Here is an 18,038-nt window from a genome sequence, read left to right as displayed (position 1 = left end):
GAGATGAAGTACCATGTATGAAGGACTCAGCAAGAAGGCAGTCAGTAAGAATGTCATTTGTAATGATTGTGATGATGATGACAATGGTGATAAATTATCTCTGTTAATTCAGCTTTACCACTAAAGCGAGCAGCATACAGCTTTTGACTTACCCCAAAATGGTCTTGCTGTCGGTCAGGCTGACCTATAAGGTAACAGAACACGTAGTTTCCTGGGGAAATGTGAAAACCTGATTAGAGAGAGCTGCAGAAGCATGTCTCCACCCTGGAGTTTTGGCTTTGTTTGGCTCTGTCTTCACTGGGAGATTCCAGCTGCCTCTCTTCCTTTAAGCGGTTACTCAGGTCTCACTTTCCCAGTGAGGCCTAAAGCCCTTACCCCTTCCCTTAGCTGGTACTCCTGATCCTTTTGTTTTCTTTTTTTTAATATCAGTTATGTTCTAATATACTACATTATTTATTTGATTTCACATTTGTCTCCCTGCACAAGACTGTAAGCTTCATGGGCACAGGAGTCTTTTTTCTTCCCTCACAAATCCCCCAACCCCTAGAACAGTGCCCAGGTATACAGCAGAGGTTCAGAAACTATTTGCTGAATGAATGAATGATTTCCTACATAAAATTCTGTGGCAGTAACAAACAATAGACATAATATAGTATATTAGCCACTTAATACTAATTTTGCATAAATATTAAATATTCCTGAATGAAGATTAAGGTTTTTATTTTTTTTCCCCATTAATCTTGACATGTAAGGATCTCTTCTAAATTAAATTAATCACATAGTTTCAAGTGTGGATCCAGAGTTGGAAGACATTGGATTATCGTGAACAAGCCTCTCAGTGGTTTTCTGGGGCAAGTGACTGAACTGCTCTGTAACCTTAGTTTCCTCTGTAAACAGCCTCACAAAGAAAGCTGTGGAGTAGATTGAGTTAATGCACTTAAAGCATTAGAACAGGGCCTACGGTATAGCAAGAGATCAAATAATAAAGTGAATGTATGGACTCCTCACCTGTTTAAAAAATTGTGGGTACTGGACTTATTGGGGTACTAGATTTGTTAGGGTACCTTAAGAACTGATCACTTTATAAGGTATATAAAAGTCTAATTACTATGTTGTATACCTAAAACTAATATATTGTATGTTAACTGTAATTGAAAAATTTTTAAAAAGACCATGTTAGTGGTAGTGAGGGTCAGATTGTAGAGGGCCACCCACAAGAGAGAAAGACAGGATTTCAGTAAGGGATTGCTATAGTCTGGGTGAGAGCTGGTGAAGGACTGAACTGAGGTTTAAAATCAGATCTATTAGTACACTGGCACAGAGATTTTTTTTTTTTTTTGCAGTCAATTGGGGAAAATATAGCACTATACATTTGTAGGCATTTTTAAAAAATCAAAAGTTTACATATTCAAAAATCAATAAAAATAATTATGTTATATTTATTTGGCAGTTAAATTTAAAGTTAAATGATTTAACCAGTTTTCAGAAGGAAACACGCCATGGATGTATGCACAGTTTGGTATTTTCCATATTCCTGTCTTTATTACAATAATAACATTTAATTTATTATGGAATCTCTTTTCTCTTATTGTAACATCAATTTTTAAAGAAGAGAGTTTGAGGGTTTCACATGAGCCCTTTGTTTTTGATTTCTTGTAGATCCCCATATTAAGGTTTCTGGAAAGAAAGAAGATGTTAAAGAAGCCAAGGAAATGATCATGTCTGTCTTAGACACAAAAGTAAGTGAATGTTAAGGACACTCAGATGTCAGAACCTTGTCTCTGCAAGGGCTACTTCATGCTGTTCTGAAAGAACCATTTGGAGAAGAAAAACCAGGAGAAAGTAATGGTGGGTTTTGAAATAAGCGCGTGTGATTCTACAGTGGATGTAAAGTTCTGTTTAAAATCTGAATGGGCTCTCTCATGCTGGGTAATCGAATAATATTGTATAATTTACATATGGATGTGTTTATATGCCATCTTCAGAAATAGACATTGACCCTGATTAGTATAGGTCAAGTAAGTAATAAAGATTGTAATAATTAGCATATTTGCCTTTATGATGCCAATAGAAAATGAAAATGATCTTCTGTATAGCTCGGTATGTGTGATGGCATGAAATCTGACACACTCTCTTGTACATCCTCTCTCTCTCTGCAAGTATCTAGAGAGAGATAATAGGGAAATTTAAATATTTAAAAATGTGTATTCATTCGTGAGAATCTACTTTAAATCACTTACTTTATGCCAGGCACTTTGCTCAGCACTTTACAAATATTAATTTGTTTATTCCTCATATGTAACTCAGCACAGAGATATTAGGGAATTTCCCCAGAATTCTGTAGCTGATAAATGAAGAGGTGGGATTTAAATCCAGGCCGCCTGGTTCTTAACCACTATGTTTTGTTACCTGGTCTTTTCATGGAAATGGTTTCAGACCTTTTTTTTTTTGTTCTTTTTTGTCATTGTCTTATTTTTTTTACCTTGTAATTATTAAATATTTTAGAATTTCTTTTTACAAAAAAGAATATCTTTTTTCTGTGTTTGAAATGTTAAACGAAAAGAACTGAGTTTAAAAATCAAATTATTTAATGGATATGTTTAAAATTTAAGAATTCAGAAGCTGTAAAACTACTGATACTTTTAACACCTTGTTGTGTTTTGACTTTTTAATTTTACTTTTTAAGAACTGAAGAATTTCAGTATCAGTCTGGTAAATGAGAAATTTCATGTTTGTTGTTATAATTTTATAACACTAAACTCCCCAAAATTAAATACATGGATTCCAGTGTGGCCATAATTATCCATTATTATGTCTTAGAATTTTACATATTGCTTTGTTATAACTAATATCATACTTTGTATTGGTTTACTTAAGCCATTTTGTTGTTAGAGATTTATGTTTTGTGATATCTATCTCATTCTTCTTTCTACCAGCGGGAATGATAGATCTATTTTGTCAAGTTTGACATACAGTAATATAGCAGTTGTTAAAATACTTGTAAATACTTCTTTATTCAGTTTTGAGATTTATTTTTATTTCTAGTTTTCTATCATCTTAGTTCTGCAGTCCCAGTAGCATGTATATAATCAGTCTTGTAATTGTGTTTTCGTCTGTTTTTAGTTATTTAAATTAAATGTTTCATGAATAATATCTATTAAAGAAAAAAATGAGTAATTTATTTGTAATTGTAGCTGATTTCATTTAAAGGCTAGTTTCAAAAAAATTATCTTAGTAAAGAGTATATCTTTCTATTTCTTCTGACAAATTTGTCTTGAAATATTTCTTTTTTTATAGCCAAAGAGAAATAGAAATGGAACATGTATAGAGATTAAGATTTTATTATAAAATCTGTACAGTCTTGCGCTGGCTCACTTTTTGTTAATATTATTCCCTGCGGGAAAAGTGTTTTAGGGAGCGGTTCCTTCCTTTTTTGTGCATCAAGAAATGATACATTATTTCCACCTAGAGCAATCGGGTCACCTTGAAGATGGATGTTTCACATACAGAACATTCTCATGTCATCGGCAAAGGCGGCAACAATATTAAAAAAGTGATGGAAGAAACAGGATGCCACATCCACTTTCCAGATTCCAACAGGAATAACCAAGCAGAAAAAAGCAACCAGGTGCTGGGTCTTTTCACATGAACTTTTATGGGACAAATTGCAGAATTAATTTTCCGTGTGCACCTCTTTTTTTGGGAGACGAGAGCAAAAACTTACTCATGGAGCTGGCATGTAGTATAGATTGTATGACCTGCCCCCCACCGCAAGAAGATGGAAAGTGCTCGGCATTTTTGAAAACAAGAGTTGTAGGTGGCCCTGAACTCTTGATCTCTCAGTGGTTGGTAGAAGAGAAGAGAGGAAGTGATGACGTAAAATGAAGTCCCTAAGGAAAGGCTCAGAGAGTGTATGGATTAGGAAAGGGCCTGAATGCTTGCCTAGTCCAAGTACTCTGGTGGGATTCTGTCTGCAGCATTCCACGAGTGGTCCTCCAGGCTACACACCACATCACTTTCTGAGGGGCAGTCTATGTATGAGTGCCCGTCTTTCTCACATTGACTGAATTATATCTCTTTTTAGTTCATACGTATTTTTCCTAGTTCTTGTGTTTGGAAACAAATCAACTCACCTATCCATATGAAAGCATTTCCAGTACTTGAAGAAGAGATATTGTGTTATTTAGAAGTTTTCTCTCTTCTAAGCTAATAACACTAGAAACTGTCGGCCACAAAGATAAATAAAATACAGTCTTTTCTCTGTGGGGATTCATGTAATAGTGGGACACATTCATACAGAGCTAGATAGAAAGTCATGGTAAAAAGCATGGACAGTATTCACAATATTTGATAACTAGCATGGATGGTGTAGGCATATGCTCTAAGAGCAGTGCCCTGGAGCCCCACACCCTGACCCTCATGCCAAGATTAATTCTTTAGTTGATGGATCCCAGGAAAGTTCAGCGGATCCCAGGAGAGGGCTGGAGGTGGGTATTAGAGGAACAATTTTTTACCACCTAGCACCAGCATAGTTCATTCAGCAGTATCATTGTGTATTGATATTCATCTCGTCTGCAAGGAGTTGAAACAAAAGGGAGAAAAATGCAGTGAACAAATGAAATTATAAAGGAGGCAGGATGACTCACTGGGGCTGGGAGGTTTTAGGACTTCCAGGGGATAATGTAGATTAATTGACACAAATTACCTGAGGAGCTCATTAAAATGCAAATTTTGATTAAGCAGGTCTGGGCTGCTGCCTGAGATCCTTCATTTTTAGCAAGCTTCCATGCTAATATTTTTTCCAGGAGAGCACTTTGAGTAGCAAAGATGTAGATAGCTGGAAAAGCAGATGTGGGTTCAATTAAAATAAATTAACTCTGTATTTCCTTATTTTTGCAGGTATCTATAGCAGGACAACCGGCAGGAGTAGAATCTGCCCGAGTTAGAATTCGGGTAACTATTTATTGCTTTAGTACTGTAAATCGTTGTCAGCAGCGTTTTCATTATAGGACATTAAAAAATCATAATTTATCAATTTATAACAATCATGTCCAGGATGAAGGAAATAGTGACAAAACTCAGGTTAATATATTAAAAATGTTTCTTAGAGACTTTCTGGATTTTACCTGATTCAGTTTCTCTGGTGTTTTTGAAATGATCAAAAAGGGGGTGGAGGAGGTAAATGGATTAGAAAGTGCAAATTAGTAGCCACAATATTGCCACGGGGATATGAAAGACAGTTTGGGAATATAATCAATCATGTTGTAAAGATTCTGTAGGGTGCCAGATGGGCACTGGACTTATTAGGGAGACCACTTCATGGATGGTGTAGATGCCTGACCAATGCACTGTACTACCTGAAGCTGAATAATACTGAATGCCAACTGTAATTTAATATATATATAGTCACGGGATGTGGAATCAGCATAGGGAATAGAGTCAATGGAATTGTAATAGCTATATATAATGATAGAGTGGTAGTAGATTGGGGGAGGGGGGTTATCACTTTGTGAGGGGTGCAAATGTCTAACTATTATATTGTTTTGTACACCTGAAACTAAAAATACAAACAAAAAAAGAGTCCTGAGGAAAATGCCACAGGCAGTTAAAGTTACAAACTTTGAGGTTTAGTAAAAGGCTCTTGTTATTTAAGAAACTATATAATTCTACCCAAGCTTATATCTTTAGTCAAAGCAATTTATGTTTTAAAATTCCATCTTTAGCAAAGAATGAATGAATTACACATATATCTAAATGTATACTGATGTAACTATCTGCTTTGGGTTCTCATAATTTCATTTTAGGAGCTGCTTCCTTTGGTGCTGATGTTTGAGCTACCGATTGCTGGAATTCTTCAGCCAGTTCCTGATCCTAATTCCCCCTCCATCCAGCACATATCCCAAACATACAACATTTCAGTGTCATTTAAACAGCGTTCCCGAATGTATGGTGCTACTGTGATAGTACGAGGGTCTCAGAATAACACTAGTGCTGTGAAGGTAAGTGATTGAGAGAATTTCGAACATTGTACATGCACAAATCATTCAAGCTTTATTTTTAAAGGATTCCACACTAATTTGTTCTCCAGAATTTTCCCTTGCATTACATTCTGGTTTATTAGAATGTGCTGTATTTTTCCATAGTTGTTAGAAGTGCACTGGCCTCTTTCCCTGTCTGTGGACAGTTATTTTGTGGGATTATTTCTCTCCCACCCTTTTCTCCTAGGAAGGGACTGCCATGCTGTTGGAACATCTTGCCGGGAGCCTGGCATCTGCTATTCCGGTGAGCACACAACTAGATATCGCAGCTCAACATCATCTCTTTATGATGGGTCGAAATGGAAGCAACATCAAACATATCATGCAGAGAACGGGTGCTCAGATCCACTTTCCTGACCCCAGTAATCCACAAAAGAAATCCACCGTCTACCTCCAGGGCACCATTGAGTCTGTCTGTCTGGCAAGGCAATATCTCATGGTAGGTTTAGTGAAATTAGTGTTACAATTTTTTTTTTTACCTCTTTGGGCAATGCGTATATATCACTGCACACACCATACTGATATGGTATTCATGAAAGCACTTTGGAAGCCTGGTCAAATAAGTTTCTTGGTAAAAGGAAATAAAGGAATAATGTGGATAGTGCCTCACAGGCCTAGTTTCATTACATAAGTGAGTGATTGCCTTGCAGGATTTTTTTTTTTAAACTTAGACCAAACAAAGTGGTTCAAAGGAAATAATTGACTGTATTTTGTGGAAGGTGATTATTTTCATACAACATATATTAGTTTGCAGTTTTCATTTGACAAAGTCTTCTGTTTAAACAGAAAAGTAAAAATACCTTTCAAATATTACCCTCAAAGACATAAATTTTGGTGACATAAAACATTTCATAAATCTCTGATATAATTTAAAAAAATGCTGTTTAAGCCATGAATTCGAGTATCATGCATTGAAGAAAAATAACAGAATTGTATAATTCAGTACTACTTCCAATTTATAATTTGAGATCCTTCTTTCTGTATTCGCTTAAAAACAGTGTATAGGTTGATACATAGTTACAGAGTGGACTGACATAATGTGGACTCACAAATATTTTTATTATAAACACCATTGTACGAGGTCAGACAATTAAGTCCACGAGCTCATCCTAGAAAAAGTGCTACATATCTCATTGCTGAATATCGCTATGGTCACCTTCAAAGTACTCCCTTGGGAAGCTATGCACTGATGCTAGCACCTAGTCCACCCTTCAAAGCAATTTTGGAACTCTTTCTGGAATGGCCATCAGAGCTGTCATCATATTACCCTTAATGTCCTGAATGTCATCAAAATGTCTTCCTTTCAATATTTCCTTTATCTTCGGGTAAAGACAGAAGTCATTGGGGGCCAGATCAAATGAGTAGGGAGGGTGTTCCGATACAGTTATTTGTTTACTGGCTAAAAACTCCCTCACAGACTGTGCCGTGTGAGCTGGTGCATTGTCGTGATGCAAGAGCCATGAATTGTTGGTGAAAAGTTCAGGTCATCTGGCTTTTTCATGCAGCCTTTTCAGCACTTCCAAATAGTAAAGTTGTCCAGTTGGTACAAATTCATAATGAATAATCCCTGTGATATAAAAAAAGGTTAGCAACATTGTTGCAACAAGTTTGCAGACTTAATTGTCAGACCTGTATTCTCCTGTTCAGAACTTGACCTTTAGTGACATTTGAATCAGTAAGCTTCAGGTGTGACCTTCACTATTATTAACTTGCAGAACTCGCTTTTGAGAAACTTACAAAATCCAAGTTTGTATTGCTGACTCCATTCCTCTGACAGATTAGAACTTGTTATTATCATTAACTTTAGGAGATTTATTTTGTGAATGATTTAAGTCAAGTTCAGTTTATCAGACTATTTTTAATATAACACTAATCAGATGGCACATTCATATCCAAACAGTATTATGCTTATTCATATTTACTTTTTCCTTCTCTTCAAGTTCTTTAGATATTATTTTGAGCTCAGTGAACTTTTTCAAGCATTCTTCAGTTATGAAGTCATATACATACTTTGACCATACCTGCCAAAAATATAGGTGGGATGAACATATTATTGTACAATATTAAAAGAAGTGAGGGAGAGAGGGAAAAATTAAAAGGCTTTATTTTAAATACTATCACCTTTTTATAGCCATGGTCTTACAGAAATAACTTTTACCCATAAGAAAAATGGAACAAAGTAATTTTACTTTCATTCTAGTGTGTTTCATGATAACTTCTCCTGATACTTACATACAAAACTCATCAGTCAATAGGCTAACATTGGGTATCTTGTGCATCAGAAAATGTACGTGACATGGTTCTTATACTCAGTAGATTGGGGGCCAGGAACAAAAAGCATCAGAAAAAATAAGTACTAAACTTTGCAATGCTAAACTCTGCAGAAAGGAGGTAAGGTTGGAGCTGCATCAGAAGAGAAGTAGCACTTGGGTTGGTGAAGAAGTCTTTTGATGAGTTAAGATGCCAATGTACAGAATCTATTTAAAAGATAGTCAAGAGGCTGGTCTAGTCTGGAGGAGGGGACAGACACACAGACCTGTGATTGCATAAGCAACACCAGGCCAAAATGTGAAGCTCTTTAAAGGCTGATACATGTTTAGATTTCATTCAGGAGACAATAAATAGCCACCACTCAGTCTTTGACGAAGGGCATAAGATGAGTACCCTGGATATGGTTGTGGATCTAATTTCTGGCATCACTAACAAAACTGAAGTCAGAGGACAGAGGAATTTTCCCAGGTGCAGAATGAGTGAAAAATTCAGGGCCAAACATAGAAGCTTAAGATACACATAATTTTGTCACCCCGAAAATGGTTTCTGCCACCAGCCCTCTGAGCTATGTGTAGGTATGTACTGTAGCTTTAGTACTTTGGTTTACTCTTTAGATCTGTAAAATGCTGCATTATTTGTAGGCATGTTAAATTATTGGATGCTTAAATGTGTCACTTTTTACATCCTACACTTTCTACTGTGGTATTTCCTAGGGTTGTCTTCCTCTTGTGTTGATGTTTGATATGAAGGAAGAAATTGAAGTTGATCCACAATTCATTGCTCAGTTGATGGAACAGCTTGATGTCTTCATTAGCATTAAACCAAAGCCAAAGCAGCCGAGCAAGGTTGGTTCAGAGTTTGGACCCGGAGAACCATGTATCATATCACATTCTGTTTTATTTGCATATAAGCGTGTATTTGCATGCACATGGAATTAAATATGTTAGTATATGTCATTATATATTCTATTTAGCTCTTTTCTACAAATATAAATTTCTAATAACATTCATTATTGATTGTCATTTTCTTTATATGTGTGTTGAGTTTGGAATCTAATTTTAGTGACCATTATTTTTATATATATGTGAGAAGGAAAGAGACAACTTTTTTTTTAATTAATTTGCAATTTGATTACTATGCTACCAGAGACTTGATAAGGCAAACATGTGTTATGTGTGCATGTGTACCTATCCAATACAATTAAAAAATCTTTAGCTTACTTTCTATTTGGGAGCCACTGTGCTAGCTCTGGATATTTAACAAATAAATAGGCGTCCATTCTCTTTAGTAATAAATACTTTTAGTAATGAGTTATACCCAGTTCAACCTGCTTGGAACCTCTCCCCTAAGGTATTGCAAAATTTCAGTATTTACATAGACAGTAACAATTTAATGGGATAACCGATGATATTAAGTGCTAGTGAGAATGTGAGGAAAGAGGAATATTCTTACATTAGTATTGTATAAATGGGCACAACCACTATGAAGAGCAATTTGGGACTATCTGATCCCACCGAAAATACTGATACCCTACCCCCAGCAATTCTGCTTCTAGTTATACACTCGGAAGAAACCATTGTACCAGAAGTCGAAGGATAAGAATGGTGTTGAATAATAAAAGCAAGTTGCATGTTTTTATTATAGTAGGTAAAATACTAAACAGCTGTGCCTTTTATTTTTTTAATTTCTAAAGTATAAATGTTATATATGCATAATGGTATATGTATAACATATTTAATATTTTGTATCTATGTAAATAATGTATTTGGTGTACAGCTGAAGAAAAACAATCATGTCTTTTTCCAAAGAAAATTTTATAAAGGAAAAGATAATATTGACTCTAAGTGGGCTTGATATAGTGAACTTAGAGAATAGGACATTCATTTTACATGTCGTGAAGCTTCATGCTTGACGAATTTGAGTTGACTGGAGTCACTGTAGCTACCAGGACAAAAAGATAAAGACGGAATAGACTTCTGAGGACTTGTGCATATCAGATGGACGGACAGGCACAAGAAGAATTCCTGGAGTTCAGTAACAAATGGGCACAAGTCAGGGGAAAATAGATTGTGAGAACTCGGAAGCCTTGCAGCATCCCAGGCCATGTAATCATGCCTCGCTGGCCCCCATGCTTACTGCTGGTTTAACTGCTTTCTCAGCCACAAATTTTCTTTATTGTTTATTGGAGGCTTTCCCCCTTGGGTTCACATTTCCAATTTTCTAGATGAGTCCATTGAGGGGGAAAAAAAAGATTTATTGTTTAGAAATTTATGTTACTATAAGCTTTGCCATAGATATGTCATCAGTGAGGAATAGTGGTACCTCAAGGTCTATTAGTTAACTAGCAGACCATAAATGTCAAACATAAGTGACTATTATTATGCAGTCTATATACTGCCTGGAGACAAGTTTGATTTGTTTTGTAAAAAAGAGAGATCAAGGGGGAAAAGCTTTAATGTAAAGACAAGAGGATGGAAATGACAACGGCGCTAGAGATAGACCCTTGTTCCAGTCCTCTCGCTGCCCCTCCACAACTGTGCTGTGACCTTGTGTAAATCCCTTAATCTTCACTAAATATGAATAATAATTTCTACCCCATAAGGTTTTGGTGGGAATTGGGATATATATGCAGCTTCCATCACAGGGCTTGGAACACAGGACACACCCAAGAAATGGTAACTAGTGTTTTATGGTTTTGCCCAAAGGAGGAAACATAGCAAGTGGTTAGAATTTGCAGTTGATTTTCAAGCAGCATTAATATATTCCCTGAGTAGAATTCTTCTCACCACATTCATTTCTCACCCACCTCCCCAATTCATTGTAGAGTACTTGCATGTCACTTTTTTCTTTCCCATTATGTGTTTTCATAGTCTGTGATTGTGAAAAGTGTTGAGCGAAATGCCTTAAATATGTATGAAGCAAGGAAATGTCTCCTTGGACTTGAAAGCAGTGGGGTTACCATAGCAACCAGCCCGTCCCCAGCATCGTGCCCTGCCGGCCTGGCATGTCCCAGCCTGGACATCTTAGCTTCAGCAGGCCTCGGACTCACTGGACTAGGTATAAAATTTATTATTATAGCACTTCTCAGTCATTGGGGGATTGCTTATCCAGTTCCCTTTCTTTCTACAGTTTGGGGCTACATTTTAAAGGCTGTGTTTTTCTCCCATCAGGCCCTAAGATCAGGTGAAAAGCAACAAAACGCTAATCAATCTATTTTGGGGTATTTGTTTGTTTGTTTGTTTGTTTGTTAGACTCTATAGATTTATGTTTCCCAGATTCTTCTTATTTTAGCATAAAAAATCAAGGTCTGACTTTTATTTTCAGTGTGTGTGTTCTTCTAAATTAAGAATGCCATTGAGAGTGAAGGCAGCAGGCTGACTATAATTTATGTGTTTGTTCTCTCTTGCATTTGCAATATTGCCGTCAGTCCCTAGAGATAAAGATTATCCAGTTTGCGTTTCAAAAAGTAATTGCAAATCTGTATGAGGGGTGGGGAGCAGGGGAGGTGAAAGCAAGCAGAACCCCCACTCCCAGTGGCTAAGCCTGCCTTGCTAAGACACAAAGGAAATCTAGAGTGCAGCCACCGAGTGAGGGGAGCAAACAGACCTGTATTTATATCTAAGGCAGAGAATAGGAAGGTGAAAGAACAACATTTCAGTGCTTTAGTCCTTTAAGAAAGTAGAGTGAGCCCCGTGATAGTAATGGTGATATTTATTGCCTCATTTATGGATTCCCATCTCACAGACTGAAGTCAGCTGCTATATTAAACTATGCTAGGTTCACTACTTCCTTGCACAGTTTTTTCAGTAGACTTTATATAAAAAGTTAATGCAATAACCCTAGCAAATCAGTCTGCCCCATTCCGTGTTGATTTGAGACAGAAAAATACAGCAGTCTTTAGTTTTTTTGTAATAGCTAGTCTTGCTTTAAGAAATATATAACATGTTTAAATAATACGATTAATACTCCAAGCAGCCCTACCTAGACGCCATTACAGTAAAGGCAGATTTTTTTCTCCTTGGCTCACCGTCTCCCAAAGTGGTGCTTTCCACTGAAGATCTGACTCATCCTAATAACACAGCCGTGTATCCGGAAACGCCACTCACATAACTTAGGAGGAACTGAGTTCCTTGCTGCACTGGAGAGAAAAGAAGTGAGCAGAGATTCAGTTACTCAATGTTTAAAACATTTTCATGGCTGTACCTATCCTGTACTACTTCATGCTTTAAGTATTCCTGGAAACTTGTATATAAATCCACATTTTACTTCAGGGCATATTTTAAATGCCCAAAGGGAAATTTCATCATTTAAATCAAGCACTAAGTCCTTAAAAACCAGGGAAGAACCAAAAAAAAAAAAGTTTCCCCTGAGACTAGCTTTCATACACATTGAGAGGGAGCATGAAGAAGTCATGTATGTGTTTTGACGTAGTATGAAAACGGTTCCAGGGAGCTCAGCCCATCTGCAAATGGGCCAAACAGAGCCGTTCTATTGCAGGAACACATTCCCTCATTCACTGCTAATTGTAAATGGTTTGAAAAGAGTTTGTTGGAAAGCATATGGCAACTGAGTTATGCAGAGAAATAAAAATGGGTTTCCATTTGAGCAAAATTTTGTCCATCTTGGCTACTGAAATGAATGCAGAGCAGCTGGCATTGGTCAGTGACCCTGACTGCGTCCTAGTTTGAGTACGCACCTGTCTTCCATTTTCCCATCAGCACCTGTCTGTGGATAAGCTGGGTCCTGTGTTGGAATCGTATCATGCAATATTTCATAGGGATATTTGAAAGGAGGTAACCTGTCACTCATTTATATTTAGAAAATATCAGATTATACCAATGTGCATTCCAAATGATAATACTGGTGCCGTCTGTTATTGTAAAATCTTGAATTTATGCATATTGACCTTACATTCCTCTATTACAGGTCTTTTGGGTCCTACCACCTTATCTCTAAACACGTCGACAACCCCAAACTCACTTTTGAATGCTCTTAATAGCTCAGTCAGTCCTCTGCAAAGTCCAAGTTCTGGCACCCCCAGCCCCACATTATGGGCACCTTCACTTGCTAATACTTCAAGTGCAACAGGTCAGTATCATTTAAGTACAATGAAAGGCATGTCTTCTTCGGTATTATCAGTTTTTAAATAAAATTTACTAGTGGTTCCATGTCCTTAGGGAAAAAGTTACAGTTCCAAGCGTACTGCCACCAAGCAGAAATTCCCTAATGTGTAAGTTAGTTAAAATGATGCACAAGAAAGTTTTTCATAAAAGTGAACTATAATCTTCAAACCTGACACGCAGATCAGGAAAAGAGCATGCTGTGTGGGGAGCGGTGGCAAGGGCAGATGAAGGTCACTTACCTGGTAGTTAGGAAAGGGAGGTTCTAGGTGGGCAGACTTGCTTGGTTGTCATCTGCATGTGCTAAATCTAGCTAGCTTCCTCATCTGTACGGTGAGGAGCTTGGATGAAACAGTCTCGAGAGTATCGTTCCATTTTAACATTCTTTTGTGAGACATGCTAAACCTATTTGCAGAGAGGTTTCAGTATCAAATTCTCTTCTGAATTTGCAGCAACAAAAATGACGTTTGTTGTTACTGAAAAAAAAAATCTGTTGATTCTGGGGTTTTTTCCTATCTAATATCTGTCTTCATGAAATGCTGTTCTAGGTTTTTCTGCTATACCACACCTTATGATCCCACCTACTGCCCAAGCCACGTTAACCAATATTTTGTTGTCTGGAGTGCCCGCCTATGGGCACACAGCCCCGTCTCCCCCTCCTGGCTTGACTCCTGTTGACGTCCATATCAACAGTATGCAGACAGAAGGCAAAAAGATCTCTGCTTCTTTAAATGGACATGCACAGGTAATGTCCTTCAGCTAGAATTATGGGATCTATGTTGTTTGTAAGAGATAAGCCCCTTGTGACACTTTTAAACTTTCACCTGAAATGGAATTTAGAATTGTGACCATATCTGTATGTTATTTTCTATTATTATTTCAGTCTCCAAATATAAAATATGGTGCAATATCTACTTCATCCCTTGGAGAAAAAGTCCTGAGTGCGAATCACAGTGATCCCTCCAGACAAACAAGTGGACCTGAGCAGGCTTCACCCAAATCAAACCCTGCAGAAGGTATCTTTCCTTCTGAACTTGGATAAAGGGGATTGTAGAAACTCTATGAAGTGATTTCAGATTGCTTTTGCTAACCAATATGGCTGATCCGGCCTCCAGGATGCAGAAAGGCAACATCTTGGATGAAATTCCAAAGAACATATTGAAACATTGAAAAGCACTTTTCACAGAATCACTTTCCAGTTACTGTGGGACTTCTTAAATTAAATTGAATATAATTGTGTAGCAGGAAAACATCAGTTTACTAAATACATATATATATATGTGTGTGTGTGTATATATGATTTTTTTTCTAAGTAGAGAACTTCTTTTTATAACCCTTTCATTCCTAACAATCTTTAAAAAATATGAGGGCCTTCTCTTCAAATTTCATCTTGATTTTTTGAGGCAGCCTGAATTTGTTAAGGTGTTGTCTCTGCAGCTGAAAGCTGTTATGTTTGTGTCTCCCTAGAGTTGGTCTGGTTTGTTTCCATCGCAGGTGATGGTTGATGATAAGGTAATGTTTGGAGTTTCACTTTTTTCTCTTCTCTGCAGGTTGTAATGATGCTTTTGTTGAAGTAGGCATGCCTCGAAGTCCTTCCCACTCTGGGAATGCTGGTGACTTGAAACAGATGATGGGTCCTTCCAAAGTTTCCTGTGCTAAGAGGCAGACAGTAGAACTACTGCAAGGCACCAAAAACTCCCACTTACAGTATGTATTTCATCTTTAAAAATCCTTGATCCTTTGAAAGAAATTGTATAACAGGCTGGATTTGTTTTAAGGTAGTGGAACAAAACTGGATTTGTTCAGTAGTGAGTGCTCTTTGATTCAAGTAAGTTTGATCTTACCCATGAGTTTTTTTGTTTTTTAGTTCTCTTTATACCTTTTCTTTTTTCTTAAATTTTTTTTGAGATCACATTGGTTTATAACATTATATAAGTTTCAGGTGTGCAACATTACAATTCAACATCTGTATATACTACATCATGCTTACAACCAAAAGTCTAGTTTCCATCTGTCATCATATAATTGACCCCCTTTACCAGTTTTGCCCCTCCTGTACCCCACTTCCCTTCAGGTAACATCGATCTGTTGTCTGCCTCTGTGAGTACATTTTGTTTTTGTTTGTTCATTTGTTTTTGTTTTTATATTACAGTATGAGTGAAATGACATGGAACTTCTTTTTTCATTTGATTAATCTAACTTCACATAAATCCATCAAGGTCCACCCCTTACTGTTCATCCATGTTGTCACAAATATCAGTATTTCATCTATTTCTATGGCTGAGTGGTATTCCATTTCGGTATTAGTGATGTTTTTGTGGGTAACAGTTTTATTAAGGAATAATATCTGGTCATTTTAACCCTTATATCTTCTCTATAGCCCCACCCCTTGTCAGTTGGTTAGGTTTTTATCTGGGTCCTTAAACCATCTATATTGCTCTGAAACTTTTAACATTCTCTCTGCTCTTAGTAATCAGCAGGGCAATTTTTATTCTCTGATTGTTGCTGTTAGATATTTTCCTGCTGTGAATTCTTCTTCATTTGCCTTTGAATTTCTAATTTAAACTATGGCTCCCTTGTTCCAAATACTAACTTTGGTTTTAAATACTTGGCAGCTTCATGATTTCACTTATTATAAATCACAGTGAGTATAAATACATACACTGTGTTAAACATAACTCCCCTTTACCATAGGATGGCTCCAAATGTGTTATCCTTATTTTCTTTTTCCATTTATCTTTTCAAATAGGCAGTCTATTCACATGTTTGTAAAAAGAAAAACAATGAAATTCTTCTACATTGAAAAATTTTGCTCCCACCCGTTCCATCTACCCAATTCCCTCTACTGTCTTATTAGTTTTCTTATACAGTTGATCCTCAAATAACATGGGGGTTAGGGGCGCTGACCACTTGTGTAGTCAAAAATCTGTGTATAACTTTGACTTCCCCAAAACTTACCTACTGTCCTCCCTTGGAATCCAAAGAGGATTGGTTCCCAGACCCTCCTCCCTGCACCTGCAGATAACAAAGGCTCCAGGTGCTCAAGTCCCTTATATAAAATGGTGCAGAACAATTCATACAGTTGGCTCTCTGCATCCCCGGGTGCCCAACCATGGATCAGAAATATTGTTTTGGAGCCATTGTTGGTTGATTCCTAGGATGCGAAACCGGGGATATGGAGGGCTGACTGTACATTTATTGAAAAAAATCTGCATGTAAATGGACCCATGCATTTCAAAATTATGTTCTTCAAGGGTTAACTGTATATCCTTATAGTATAGAACGTCTATAGGCAAATATAGCACATACAGTCTTATTTCTTCTTTAGCTTACCAAAGTCTGATTTATTTTCATAAACTCTTTGGTGAATTAATTACTATTGTTCCCATTTTGTCTAAATCCACTATATTTGTATTTTTCTTTACATGGTACTAACACCCATAATTAACATTATGTAGCGTAAGTTAGAGAAATGATTTTGCTTTCTTCTCTGTATTGAAGCATTTGAAGTATATACCTATTCCTTTTATCACTAAGTGTGTTGTAAATTGTTCTTTGTCTCTTTTCTGAATTAAGCTGCACCCTCCAGAATGGTCTCCCTGCCTCCAATCTCTCATCAGCTCAGTCAGCCCTTTGTTTTGTCCCAGTAATTATTTTGAAAACACAAGTCTGATCTTGGCATATTCTGGCTTTAAAACCACCAGTGATCCACGTTGCACGTTTCCTTTCCTTTGCTTATGCTGTTCCCTCGAAGTTGCTGTTCTCTTGGCCTTTTGCACTGGTGCACCTACAGATGCCCTTCCATTTCCAGTGCAGATGTCATCTGTGATGCCTCTGTGAACTTTTGTCAGGGAAACAAAGTTTATTGCGCTTCCTTTTGTATTCCAGTCATCCTTTCTAAATTCCCTTGATTTCCCCTAGCACAACTGAGTAGTGAATGATAAAAGAAAGAATGAATGAACACATCAGCTCTTTGACCAATACTGTTTCTTACTTGTCTTTTACTTGAACCTAACATGCAATTGGTATTGAATTTGAGGTGTATGCATAGGGCATTATCAATTTTGTAATTCAGGTAACTGTTCCCCATTTCATGAAGTGCTTTCATGCTCTTCTCATACCCCTGAACAGGTGTTGGCGAATATTTCTTATTTATCTGCCACCTTTATCATAGCAGATTTGTTAGCAATATCATATACATTTCACACATGTGAATTGGATCATCTGCATTCCTTCAGATTGAGTCTTCTTTAGACTGTGTATGCATTGGCCACTGCTATCTCCTTGATGTATACAAAGTAGAAATCTTGTCTGTATGCCTATTTCGCATGTACCATGTACAATTCCATATATACTATATATAATGTGTGTAAATATATGTCATGGAATAGTTGTAGCTCCAGCTCATAGAGTCAGATCCCTGGGTTCAAATTCCAGCTCTACTGTTTATCGAAAGTATGACCTTGGACAAGGTACTTCTGTCATCTGTAAAATGGGGATAATAACACTCTCTACCTCATAGCAGTGTTGTGAGGATTAAATGAGCTAATACAGGTAAATAGTTGACAATGGTAAACATACAAAGTAAATGTAGCACACAGGAAACATT

At 36.9% G+C, this 18,038-nt stretch overlaps 1 protein-coding gene across 4 annotated transcripts in view; it reads left to right on the top strand.

Annotated features, from left to right (window-relative positions):
- The window catches only part of BICC1 (BicC family RNA binding protein 1), a 263,046-nt gene that overhangs the window by 221,720 nt on the left and 23,288 nt on the right, over positions 1 to 18,038 (top strand). For all 4 annotated transcript variants that reach the window (XM_019638418.1, XM_019638417.1, XM_019638420.1 and 1 more), the window contains 11 exons: positions 1,660 to 1,739; positions 3,470 to 3,628; positions 4,900 to 4,953; positions 5,805 to 5,999; positions 6,226 to 6,477; positions 9,023 to 9,154; positions 11,180 to 11,366; positions 13,236 to 13,397; positions 13,978 to 14,174; positions 14,313 to 14,445; positions 14,980 to 15,136. In XM_019638418.1, coding sequence (XP_019493963.1) covers positions 1,660 to 1,739; positions 3,470 to 3,628; positions 4,900 to 4,953; positions 5,805 to 5,999; positions 6,226 to 6,477; positions 9,023 to 9,154; positions 11,180 to 11,366; positions 13,236 to 13,397; positions 13,978 to 14,174; positions 14,313 to 14,445; positions 14,980 to 15,136 — 1,708 coding nt within the window. The remainder of the gene's footprint in view (positions 1 to 1,659; positions 1,740 to 3,469; positions 3,629 to 4,899; positions 4,954 to 5,804; positions 6,000 to 6,225; positions 6,478 to 9,022; positions 9,155 to 11,179; positions 11,367 to 13,235; positions 13,398 to 13,977; positions 14,175 to 14,312; positions 14,446 to 14,979; positions 15,137 to 18,038) is intronic.

The sequence above is a fragment of the Hipposideros armiger genome, unplaced genomic scaffold (genome assembly GCF_001890085.2).
Source record: "Hipposideros armiger isolate ML-2016 unplaced genomic scaffold, ASM189008v1 scaffold_39, whole genome shotgun sequence".
NCBI classification, from domain to species: Eukaryota; Metazoa; Chordata; class Mammalia; order Chiroptera; family Hipposideridae; genus Hipposideros; species Hipposideros armiger.
Note: the sequence above shows the minus strand (reverse complement) of the source record. Positions and strands in the feature narration are given on the sequence as shown.